The following is a 13,657-nucleotide window of genomic DNA, read 5'->3' as shown; positions in this document are numbered from 1 at the left end:
ACATCTTAGAAAATTGCATTTATACAATTTACATTGATATTCACACAATATTGATAAAATGCACATTTCATTCACAATAGTGAACTGCTATTGCCTTGTTACATACTTCAGTGCAATGAACTGAATGAATCTCCATTCCTGAACAATGAAACTTATTAACCCATTACCTCTGATTATCAAGCAAATTTCAAAAATACGTAACTTAATCTATTTTAAAGTAGATGTGCTTTTGTTAGGGAAATTAACTAGTGTCCAAAAAATGTCTCTCATATTTTCTTTAGGTCACAGAAAGATGCCATTTGGCTGATCAAGTCCATGCAGGTGTTCAATGACAATGCATCTGTCCTATTCTGTCCACGTCCCTGTGACCCGTTCTCTCTCAGATGCCTGTCAACTCAAGCCTGATTTCTTGCATTTTCCCAAACTAGCGGCAATTTACTGTTGCCCTTTAACCTACCAGCACTTCTTTGGGATGTGGGAGGAAAGTAGAGCATCTGGGGGAAATCGTCAGGGAAGGTGCAAACCGCATACAGACAAGACCGAAGGTCAGGATTGATCCCAGCTCACTCGAGCTGTGTGGTAACAGTAGCGCCACTTTGCTGTTTAACTTGATAAATGGGGAAATATGGGATCATTAAGGTTAAAAATATTTTCCAACTTATCCCCTTCTCTGTCACATCTGGCTGCTCAATTCAATTAAAACATGACTGATCTATGTTGGCCTCAATACCACCTCTGTGCCAACTCTTCAGGCTTAATTCAAATCTTTATCCATTTCAAATATGATCTGGTTTCCACCACCCTCAGACAGACAATTCAAGTGATTTACTACCCTCCAAGAATCTGAACTCTGCACACCTGAACTTTTAGTGACAGGTCCCTTATCTTGTGGTCTTGTTACCTTGTTTGTGATCTTCCACTTGACTAAATACCTCATCCCATATTATGTAATATCATACCCAGGTACTGTCAACCCTGCTTTAAGATACAACATGTCTGAATAGTCGCCTTCAATTGTCTAAACTCCACGGAACACAAATCCAAACTGCATAATCTCTCTTGATCGGACAATCCCCTTTTCTAGGAATTAGCATGGTAAACCTCCACCAATGCCATTATATCCTTTCTTCAGTAAAGGGGCTGGAACAGTATTCCAGGCAAGGACACTCCAACCCTAGGATGGCACAGCGATAGAGTTGCTGCCCTACAGCTTCTTGCAGTGCCAGAGACGCTGGTTCAATCCTGACTACGGGTGTTGGCTGTACGGAGTTTGTACGTTCTCCCCATGAACGCGTGGGTTTTCTTTATGATCTTCGTTTTCCTCCCATATTCCAAAGACGTACAGGTTTGTTGGTTAATTGGCTACTTACTACAAGTGAAAATTGGCCCTAGTTTGCGTATGTTAATGTGCGGGGATTGCTGGTCGGTGCCGTCTCAGTGGGTCGAAGGGCCTGTTTCCGCGCTGTACCTCTAAACTAAACCCCTGCACAATTGTAATAATGCCTTCAATATAGGCCAGCATTCTATTTGCCTTCTTAACTGCATGTTGGATATTGTTGCTAATATGTGATTCATGCAGGAGAATACCTGGACCCCTCTAAATTTCAGTCATTTGCCTCTCCCTTCATTCAGATAATAATCCACCATTGCATTCCTATTTCTGATGTGCTTGACTTTATACTACCCCACTTTAAGCTATGTCCAATCACTCCAATCTATCTATAACCCATTTTAGAATCATAATGTCCTCATCATAACATGCCCTTCTGCCTATTTGTATCTCCATATCCAGCAAATCATGCTCTGGATGGTTTCAATAACAAAGAGCTTTATTTAAGTGACTACAAACCTTTGTTGTAATTGACATTATACATATGACTCACGTGCCCTTTCCAAGAGAACCAGCTGGAATTGAAGGTGGCTCCTCTCTACTCCCATTAGATGAGAGTATCCTGCAAGATTCAACCATTTTTCAGAACCGAAATGCTCAAGGCTGCTTGCTAGGGTTTTCTGGAGTGAGATGTGAATGTATAGATGGGAATGTTGCCACTGAACTTAAGTTTTTTTTTAAAAATAGTATTTGTTTATGAAGTTAATTGAAGCATGACTTACCGTCCGTTTTCATTGCAGCAGCTACCATTTCTCTACACTTGATCCGTACCGAGTCGGTGGTAAAAGGAGCCTGAGGATAACTTTTCAGTTGAAACGGTGATGGAGTATATAATGCTTCATGTGAGATACTGGAATTGCTTCCTGAACTAAAAAGCACAAAATTCAAGTTTTTAGTCAGAATCTAAATAGGTTGATTGACTCTGCTTCAATGACTTCTACACGGAGAGTTTATCTAAGATACTATACATAATTATTGTACCCAAGTTTTCACAAAATCTACATTTATCCACAGAAATGTCCATTCGTTCACAGGTTTTGTTTGTCAAATGAAAATGTTTGTCATTTTTCAAATCTGGGGATACCTAAATGTGAAAGAGCTTGTTTAATAATGGAAGCAAAAGATTACTATACATCGAAAGCACAGAGACGGTCAAGTGAGGGGTAAGTGGACAGAGGAGCAAATGAAAGAGAGTGGAAAAGTGTATCACATAAGCTACAAAGCCTTTGAAATTGGTTCCTTTCCTTAGCTACCCCAAAAGCATACTTCACCCAGCTGGGGATGGATGTCAAAAGTCAATGGAAGCAGTCATGTATTGATTTTCTTACTCATATTTCAAGAAACTTGTACCTTTCTTCTTTTGCTTTTGGGCTGTTTTGTGCCAAGGAATCTTTTTTCTTGTCTTCTGTAGATTTCTCAACTGTTGGTCCATCTGCAAAATCGCATTTTTGAATTAAATACCATTTCACCGTGTTTCTTTTCTCCAAATCATAAAGATCTCTCATCACAATGAACAAGGCAGTAATTAATGGTTGGACTTTAAGATGCACAGCTACTGAAGCTTGTGTGAGTCACACACCTAATGGACCTGTGCACAGAAACTGAATTTGCTGAAAGGACCTGTGCACAGAAACCAAATTTGCTGAAATAAAATAGTAGGGCATTCACCTCTGTGTCTGCTTAATACAATCAGGGCTAAACATTTACCTCAGCACTAAACTCCTGCATTAACTTCACATCCCTTGATTTTCTTAATATCTAAACTTCCATCCATCTCAATGTTGAATATACTGAGCAATTAAGCCTGCACATCCTTTCTGGGATGTGAATTTCTAAGACCCTCCATCCTCCATGTGAAGAGGTTTCCTCTTATTAGCCCTGAATGGCCAACTCATTAGCCTGACCCCTTGTTCTCAACATCTCAGCTAAGATAAACAGACACGCTAAACCAATCAAGCTCTGCAAGAGATCTGTACGTTTCTGCAAGATCAATCTTTCTTCTACATTCAGAAAACAAATGTAGGTCCCTTGCAGTCAGAAACAGGTGAGTTGATCATGGGGAACAAGGATATGGCAGACCAATTGAATAACTACTTTGATTCCGTCTTCACTAAGGAAGACATAACTAATCTGCCGGAAATAGCAGGGGACCGCGGGTCAAAGGAGTTGGAGGAATTGAGTGAAATCCAGGTTAGTCTGGAAATTGCTAGAGTTAGTTATTAAAGATGGGATAGCAGCACATTTGGAAAGTGGTGAAATCATTGGACAAAGTCAGCATGGATTTACGAAAGGTAAATCATGTCCGACGAATCTTATAGAATTTTTCGAGGATGTGACTAGTAGCGTGGATAGGGGAGAACCAGTGGATGTGGTGTATCTGGACTTCCAGAAGGCTTTCGACAAGGTCCCACATAAGAGATTAGTATACAAACTTAAAGCACATGGCATTGGGGGTTCAGTATTGATGTGGATAGAGAACTGGCTGGCAAACAGGAAGCAAAGAGTAGGAGTAAACGGGTCCTTTTCACAATGGCAGGCAGTGACTAGTGGGGTGCCGCAAGGCTCAGTGCTGGGACCCCAGCTATTTACAATATATATTAATGATCTGGATGAGGGAATTGAAGGCAATATCTCCAAGTTTGCGGATGACACTAAGCTGGGGGGCAGTGTTAGCTGTGAGGAGGATGCTAGGAGACTGCAAGGTGACTTGGATAGGCTGAGTGAGTGGGCAAATGTTTGGCAGATGCAGTATAATGTGGATAAATGTGAGGTTATCCATTTTGGTGGCAAAAACAGGAAAGCAGACTATTATCTAAATGGTGGCCGACTAAGAAAAGGGGAGATGCAGCGAGACCTGGGTGTCATGGTTCACCAGTCATTGAAAGTAGGAATGCAGGTGCAGCGGGCAGTGAAGAAAGCGAATGGTATGTTAGCTTTCATAGCAAAAGGATTTGAGTATAGGAGCAAGGAGGTTCTACTGCAGTTGTACAGGGTCTTGGTGAGACCACACCTGGAGTATTGCGTACAGTTTTGGTCTCCAAATCTGAGGAAGGACATTATTGCCATAGAGGGAGTGCAGAGAAGGTTCACCAGACTGATTCCTGGGATGTCAGGACTGCCTTATGAAGAAAGACTGGATAGACTTGGTTTATACTCTCTAGAATTTAGGAGATTGAGAGGGGATCTTATAGAAGCTTACAAAATTCTTAAGGGGTTGGACAGGCTCGATGCAGGAAGATTGCTCCCGATGTTGGGGAAGTCCAGGACAAGGGGTCACAACTTAAGGATAAGGGGGAAATCCTTTAAAACCGAGATGAGAATAACTTTTTTTCCACACAGAGAGTGGTGAATCTCTGGAACTCTCTGCCACAGAGGGTAGTCGAGGCCAGTTTATTGGCTATATTTAAGAGGGAGTTAGATGTGGCCCTTGTGGCTAAGGGGATCAGAGGGTATGGAGAGAAGGCAGGTACGGGATACTGAGTTGGATGATCAGCCATGATCATATTGAATGGCGGTGCAGGCTCGAAGGGCCGAATGGCCTACTCCTGCACCTAATTTCTATGTTTCTATGTTTCTATTCAGGGCACTACACGCTTATTCTGTTTAGCGTCTCCTCAAATAGCAAACCATCGTCCCAGGAATCATTCTGGGGAACCTTTGCTGTACTGCCTTGATCACAACATTATTCTTCTTCTTGTACATAATATTCCAGTTGTGGGCTCGTCAGGGACCTGCAAAATTAGAAAAGATATCCCTGGCACGCAAGACTAACACGCAGGTTATCCTTTTCATTGGTTTCTGAACTTCCTTCTTAACTTTCAGCCATGTGTGGGCAATGACATTCCAGTTCATCAGAACAAAAACATTTTTCCATTTCTCGTCACTTACAAAATACATTCTACTTTTTGTTACAATGTCAATGAACTCATTTTTTTTCCCCTCAGAAGGCAGTGGAGGTCGGTTCTCTAGATGATTTCAAGAGAGTTAGATAGAGTTCTTAAAGATAGCGCAGTCAGGGAATATGGGGAGAAGGCAGGAACGGAGTACTGATTGTGGATGATCAGCCATGATCACATTGAATGGCCGTGCTGGCTCGAAGGGCCGAATGTCTAACTAACCCATTTGCACTGATGCTGCATTCTTTATTCTCCTTACATTTAACTCTCCACAGTTTCCAATAGTCATCTAAACATAGGGAGCGATTTAAAACAACTAACCTACATCATCCTACATCTTACTGTGAGATCTTCTACAAGGCGCTTTGCTTTCCAAGTTTTGAAGCATATTTTCCACATTTTTTCCATATTTACAATAATTACATAAGGAAAGTACAGAAGCAAAATTCCTCAGCAGGAAATATATGCAAAAAAAAAAAATAGTTGAGAATTTTCCTGTAAATTTTCATTGTCAGCTTTAATTTGACAGATGCTGAGTACCAAAATATATTGAAAGAATAAAGTGCTGGAGTAACTCATCAGGTCAGGCAGCATCTCCAAAGGAGATAGAGAGGTGACAGTTCTTGTCAGGACACCTTCCTCAGACTGTTTGTAGGAGTCTGAAGAAGGATCCCAACCAAAACGCCACCTATCCAGGTCCCCTAGAGATGCTGCCTGGCCCACTGAGTTACTCCAGCACTTTGTTTTTGTTTTTTAAAACTACCATTTGCAGTTCCTGATGTCTACTGAAATACAATGGAACTATATTGCAGTCCAACATTTGTATCCCAATCAAAACAGACGATGGTGATTACAATGATGACAACTCTATCGCAATAGCCCCAAGTACATTTTCAACAGATGTAGACCTCATGCAATCAGTTATAAATAATGTCCCACTCCAAATTAATCTGACTGTTTGGAAAACATGTTTTGATATTGCCGACAATCAAAGATCTGAAAAGAATCTGTTTCCAATTTCAATCGTTCCTGGAAATTTAAGATAAGTATAAATGTTTTTTTTTAAATGGCGATACTTTAATCTTTCAGCATATACAGATCTTACTCTCCATAGCAACACAGAGAGATCAGAAACACTTGCCCTGTTTACTGCAATTTTTAATTAAAATTGAGCAGGATTATAGTATTAGTTCTCTTGTCTGCAACCCTGTCTGCTTACAATAGTATACTCCACATACCAACTCTAGGTTTTTGTGATGAGATTGATTCAATTCAACATGCAGCCATATTCATTGATGATGGTGAAAATATGTACTTGGGACAGAAGGTCATTAGTAATAGGAGAAAAATTAGGCTATTCGGCCCATCACGTCTACTACGCCATTAAATCATGGCTGATCTATCTCTCCTTCCAAACCCCATTCTCCTGCCTTCTCCCCCAATCACCTGTACTAATCAAGAATCTATCTATCTCTGGCATTAAAAAAATATTAATTGACTTGGCCTCCACAGCCTTATGTGGGAAAGAAGTCCACAGATTCACCATCCACTGACAAAATAAATTCCTCCTCATCTCCTTCCTAAATGTCCTTTAATTCTGAGGCTATGGCCTCTAGTCCTAGTCCCATTAGTGGAAACATCCTCTCCACATTCAGTCTATCCAAGCCTTTCACTATTCTGTACATTTCAATGCGGTCCCCCCTCATTCTTCTAAATTCCAGCGAGTACTGGCCCAATGCCGTCAAACGCTCATCATATGTTTACCCGCTCATTCCTGGGATAATACTTGTAAACCTCCTCTCAACCCTCTCTAGCCAGCACATCCTTCCTCAGATAACGTGCCAAAAATTGCTCGCAGCCTGACCAGCATTTTATAGAGCCTCAGCATTATATCCCTGTTTTTGTATTCTAGCCCTCTTGAAATAAAGGCTAGCATTATGTTTGCCTTCTTTACTACTGATTCGACTTGCTGATTAACTTTTTGGGAATCTGCACAGGCACTCCCAAGTCCCTTTGCACCTCCGATTTCTGATTATAGTCTACGTCTTTCTTCCTACTACCAAAATGCAAGACTCCACACTTTGCTACACTACATTCCATTCTCTGCCAGTTCTCTGCCCACTCTCCCAACCTGTCCAGATCATTCTGCAGAGACCATGCTTTCTCTGCACTACCTGCCCCTCCACCTATTTTCATATCATACGCAAACTTGGCCACAAAGCCTTCAATCCCCTCATACAAATCATTTAAGATGATACTTTAATAAGATCATACTTTTAAGATGTCCAGGTGTGTGCATAATGCTACAAGAGATATATGAATTCTACAAGAAGTGATGAAGCAGGACTTTGGATGTTGTTCGCCTGCATTTGTTTACTTCTCATGAACATCGATTCCTTGTGTGAATCTTATAACTCCTGGGATTAACACAAGAATCTCATTATCTCTTTTTATGTAGACTATGTAAAATGCAGCAATCAACATACCAGCTAAAAATGGTGAACAGAACAGATTAATCCTCAGAACATTACAAATCAAAAGGTACAGAAAATGCAAAAACACTTTTACAAATTGTACTCAGAATAGGCACAATACACAGCATGGGAAGATACAATTCCTCATCACACAAACCCATATGTTGCATGGAGAAGAGAATTTTGGAATAAGAAGTGATTTATACAATTCCCTGTATTCTAACATGCATCACTGAGAATGATTATTTGCACACTGGTTGTATGTGCACTTTCTTATATTCAGAATCACACATTGGAAATATATTGCAAATTGGCACATTAAATGTTTTCTATTGCCTGCAAGGTTGTTCAGTATCAATAGAACCTACAGAATAACAGTTGATGTATTCAGAGGCTCTGAATCAGAGCTTCATTGTCTCTTCAAATATGTTCTGTAAATTATCTTTCATAATTTACTTTAGAATGTGCAAGGTTTTCTTGCAACTTTTTATTCCAAAATTTGACATTAGTTGTGATGCACAACCTGATTTCTTTTATCTTTCCAGTATATACAGTAATTACCTTACGGTAATTAAAAACGCCTCAGGAAAACAAAAGACCACATACAACACTAAACACACGACAGCTTGCAATATTCTGAAATTAATTTGAGATACCTCCTGGAACAAATTACTTCAAATCAACTATAAACTCTATCAAATCCACCCATGACACCTATGCGGTTTCTGTTTTTACCCTGAAGGTGACTACTTCAATCATTAAACAAGATATTTGAGGTTTAAAGAGACAACAAGCACTTGCTCTTTGGAAAATTATACAGAAAAGCAATACCTTAATAACTACTTAAAATTTATGAGCATAAACAAAAAGGCAACGTTAGTTAGCTCAGCTAGTCCTCATGAGATAATTATGCATATTTTGAAAAGAGGAACAAAATAACCTGCAGAGCTGGGCCACTGGCAACTATTTTTTTGTGTTTTTATTACTCCTGACTTGTATTTTCCCCATTTAAGGACAGATAAAATTCCAACACCCCCAGAAACTGGGTGATACTTTGTTTTTGCTATGCATTTGGCAAAGAGTTCCATAAAATTCAGTTTAATTTATTGTCCACGTGTACCGAGGTACAATGAAAAGCTTTTGTTGCATGCTAACCAGTCAACAGAAAGACCAAACATGGTTACAATTGAGCCATTTACAGTGTATAAATCCATGATAAGGAATAATGTTTAGTGCAAGGTAAAACCAGCAAAGTCCAATCAAGGATAATCTGAGGGTCAACAATGAGGTAGGTAGTAGTTCAGCACTGCTATATCCATTTTCATGAATGGTATCTGGATTTAGCTCACAGGTAATCTTTGCAAGATGGAAAATTACTGGTGTTACACCAAGACGTGAGTGTGCAGTCCCTTACCCAAGAGTTTCTTCCAGGATTTAATGAGGGATTTTGCCAACGATATGACGTCTTCCTCTTTACTCTGCTTCCTGATGGCATTTACAGACATCCCAATTCTGGTAGACTGCAAAACAATAAATACATATTACTTACCAAATTGATTAGATCCAACATTTTGAACAACTACAAAGAATTTCATTCCCATAGAAAGCCTTTGGAATAGATTAGGATCATTTGGCTGAGACAGTAGTGGAGCATTACCACAGATGGAAACAGCCCACCTTTGAAATGAAACCACACCTAGTTAGAAATTCAATTAAAAAATACATGGGTACAGGGTTGCAGTACTCATAGATAGGTAAAAAAAGAAAGCAATGAAATTAAGAGCCCAAGAGCATGACGTTTTGTGAACAGAATAGAAAACAATCACTTTGGCTATCGATCTTCGATGTACACCTGAAGGAAACTGTGCCTGATCCAAAACTAAACGTGAGACAACACAGGCTCATGATACAAAGATCATTTGGGAAGCATAGCACTTTGAACCAAAGATCATGCCTTCACATGATGGTGATAAGGAATAAAAGGGCTGCTTTGAAAAGAGCTTAGACAATTTGTGACTAACGGTTGAAGGTAAGGAACAAGCATCCTATAGTTAGGGACCAACATAATAAAACCGATAATTTATTGTGTGGTTGTTTGTTGTGATGGTGTGTTCAGTTTGTCTGCAAGGAAGAAATTAATTGTTCCATTCCCAGAGCATATGACTATCAATCACTCTTGACTTAACTCTTGAACAGGCGAGAGTAGTATTGGATGGTAATAGTCCAATTCACTTGGAAAATAGAGGAAGCTGTCAGTTAAAATGCTGTTGGAAGAATGAGGAAGTATACCAGACCAACACCACAGTCAAATGGTATTTCATTTGAAACTTTCAACAGGACTATTTCCCACATAGCCAGGAATGGAAACATGACAAGGAAGTCTTATAACTGTAGTGAAGATTTGAGATGCTATTGCATGGTTAACAGCTTTGAAGAAATAAAACAGGAGATGAGCTAGCAACTTATGGAGAATATGAGCTTTATGAGAAAAGACCAATTATAGTGATTTTGAATTGGCAAGTCGTCATTAAATGATGACTATCGAACTTTGGAGAGAACACACCTAGAGTGCTGGGTGTCCAATTTTGGTCCTGGTAGCCAAAGTAGTATATGCTTGTCTCGGAACCATTGCAGTGGATATCTATCATGCTGATTCTCAGGATGGGGAACTTGTTCCAAGTGGTGAGATTGAGTAAAATTGGCCTATATTCACTTTAGAAGAATGAGAGGCAATCTCGAGGCATGAAAAATCATGAAAGAGAATGAAAAGATAAATGATAGAAGGATGATTGACAGGAGGAAACTAGTTCCTCCAATTGGAAAGTCAAGAGTGTTTTATTGTCATGTCTCGAAATAGAACAATGAAATTCTTACTTGCAACACGACAGGTATGTAAACATGGAACCAATGCACTCAGCAGATACCATAATAAACAAAAAGGAGTTAAATAATATTTAAATAAATTAAAAATTTGGAGTTAGGAGTAAAGGTCATCTAGAATGATTATTTCTACACACTAGAAGTTGCAAATCTTCAAATTCTCTACCCCAGAGGACTGTGGTTTATTTAATCTTGAATATATTCAAGATTATATTTTTGAACACAAAGGAAATCAGGAATAGAGGGAACTGAGCAGCCACTGCAGAGCACATACATGGAGTGTTATGCCCTGCGTCCAATATAATGAAAATAATGAATAAAAGTGGAAAGTATTTACAATATAATCTGGTGGGAGGATGGATGTCATTTACTGGAGAAGAATTTAATGAATATGTTGGATAATAGATTGGCAATTCTTCTTGAATTTTTCATTTTAATGGCATATAAACAGATTCCTTGTTGAACTTGTACCTTTTCTCCTTCATATTACTGTGGCACCAGAAGGGAAAATAAAGAAAAATAATTATTTGAAATTAATAAATTTTGGAAAGGCCCACACCTTCTCCAGTTTAACCTCACAAACAGCATTAATTTATACAGATTTAAGAGTTTAGTCAAGAAAGTGTTATTGAGATACTAGAATGTGGGATCCATTGGTTCCCTGTCACATGGGAGGCCTGGTCCCCCAACGAAATATTCCACCACTCATCCGTGCCTCCAACGCAACCCGTTCCAACGTAATATTCCACCACTCACCCATAGACCCCATCTGCGCAGGGGCGGCTCATTTCCCATTATTCACCCACCCTCTTTTAAAACTTAAAAAAAAAAATCCAATTGCACTAGCTGCCAGTACTCAGTGTCCTGTGATTTGTAATATTGTAACGGGCAGGGCCAGCAATTGGATTTGGATTTTTTAATAATACATTAAGTGAAAAGTTAAATTTGTAAAGTTAAAAATGTGAATAACTTGTAAAATATACCTTCAATCTGAAAAAAACTTAATACAACACACCGTAGGACAATGTTGAGTAAGGAGGTCTAAACATTGTAGCGCTATTGTGTACCGTTTTGCCGTAATTCAGGGCATGACACACAGGCAGGCAAACACGCAGACTCACAAACAAAATGAAAGTTTAAGTAATATATACTAGACCAAGTGGGACCCGTTAGGTCTCTGTCACACGTGAGGCCTGGTCCCCCGATGCAACCCATTCCCCCAACGTAATATTCAACCACTTACCCATAGCCCCCAGGACGTCTGGTTCCCCAACGTAATCCATTCCACAACGCTAGATTCCACCACTCACCCTTTCCCCCAAGGCAATCAGTTCCTCCAACACAATATTCCACCACTCACCCATAGCCGCCAACTGCCCAGGGGCAGCTCATTTCCCCTTATTCACTCTCCCTCTTCTTAAACTTTAAAAAAAATCCAATAGCGCTTGCTGCCAGGAGAAAAAAAAACAATTGTACTTGCTGCCAGGACTCGGTGTCCTGGGATTTGCAACATTGTAACGGGCACGGCCAGCAATTGGATGTGGATTTTTTACAGTGAGAAGTTAAGTGAAAAGTTAAATTTGTAAAGTTTTAAATGTGAATAACTTGTAAAATATAACATAAATCGGAACAAAACTTGATACAACATACCACAGGACAATGGTGAGTAAGGTTGTCCAAATATTGTAGCACTATCGTGTACTGTTTTTTCCGCAATTCAAGGCATGACTAATAGACAGACAGGCACGCAGAGAGGCACCCAAACGGACAGACAGACTCACAAATTAGATTAATTTTAGTAATATAGATATACCAAAAGGGAACAATGAAATTCATACATGCAGTAACACAACAATACTCAGTATTATATCATCAGTAAGTATAGAACCCAATAAAAGCTATAAATTAGACTATTTGCTGGGTAGACTTGGATTGCAACTAGCCAAAATAAATCAATGATTTAATTTTCTTGTAAACAAAATATATATATAGAAATTCATCCCAAGTCAGTAGTGCTAAACAATCAGTATTGTAGCATTGCCCTATGTCTCTTAAGCTCATTCCATTAAATTTCAGAGGCAAGGTTACGATGTTTTGATGCGACTATACATTGCGATTAGAACTATTGACTGAAAAATAAGTTATTTGGTCTTTCATGGGGTTATTTTGGTATCCCATAAATAATATTCAATATCATCAAAAATCTAATGGGTCCATGTTCTGTTAAATGAGGATTTTTATGAATGCACAATCTGTGGTACTCGATAGAAGTGTGTGAAATATTTCAAACTAAAAGTAGCATTAACATTAAACTTCAGCAAAATTTATAAACTGAATAGAAATTAGTTTCTAGGCAGCCGCCTAAGTGATTGTCTATCAATATTGACAAAGTACCATTTGTTGTGAATGTTAAAGGTGCACATCTGCATTGGCAGGAAATATGACAGAATTACAATTAATTTAAAATGGTGACCTTTCGCTCAGGTCAGTAGTAAAATCTATTTAGTTAAATATGGAATATTCCCCCACTAATAAACTGACCTGTTAATTTCACACTCCTGCCCTGATCTATAACAATCAATAAAAATATGGACTTTATACATTTTATGCACCTTTAGCAGGAGATGTGACTGAACAGATTCACTGCCAGCTGCTCAAACACATTACAAATATGAAATGTGTTGAATCTAACAGCATACTTTTTGACCGACATAGCCACAAATACTCTAATTCCATGGGTGCCTCAGTAGTGTCAAGTTGGCAGCAGTCCTTTATTGGAGGTATTGTCATGTCCATGGTTGGCCACATTGTGGGCCAAGGATCTTGGGGCAATGACAAAAAAAAAAAGACATATCCATCAGCAACGTGGCAACTCCCAAAGACCTCACCTAACGATCAATGCATTCAGGGGTTCAGTTCCTTCCCAGTCACATAAGGAATTGGCCAATTTTCAGGAGGACCTTCAGCTACACTCTCATGCCTCGACTGCTCTCTCTGTATGGAGGGCTAGTTCATCA

General features: G+C 39.2%; 1 protein-coding gene across 4 annotated transcripts in view; it reads right to left on the bottom strand.

The window, feature by feature from the left end:
• The window catches only part of tcea1 (transcription elongation factor A (SII), 1), a 49,229-nt gene that overhangs the window by 21,787 nt on the left and 13,785 nt on the right, over positions 1–13,657 (bottom strand). For all 4 annotated transcript variants that reach the window (XM_055634067.1, XM_055634071.1, XM_055634069.1 and 1 more), the window contains 3 exons: positions 9,175–9,280; positions 2,741–2,822; positions 2,113–2,258 (listed from right to left, as the gene is read on the bottom strand). In XM_055634067.1, coding sequence (XP_055490042.1) covers positions 2,113–2,258; positions 2,741–2,822; positions 9,175–9,280 — 334 coding nt within the window. The remainder of the gene's footprint in view (positions 1–2,112; positions 2,259–2,740; positions 2,823–9,174; positions 9,281–13,657) is intronic.

Source organism: Leucoraja erinacea, chromosome 4 (genome assembly GCF_028641065.1).
Source record: "Leucoraja erinacea ecotype New England chromosome 4, Leri_hhj_1, whole genome shotgun sequence".
In the NCBI taxonomy this organism is placed as follows: Eukaryota; Metazoa; Chordata; class Chondrichthyes; order Rajiformes; family Rajidae; genus Leucoraja; species Leucoraja erinaceus.
This window is presented reverse-complemented; position numbering and strand designations above follow the sequence as displayed.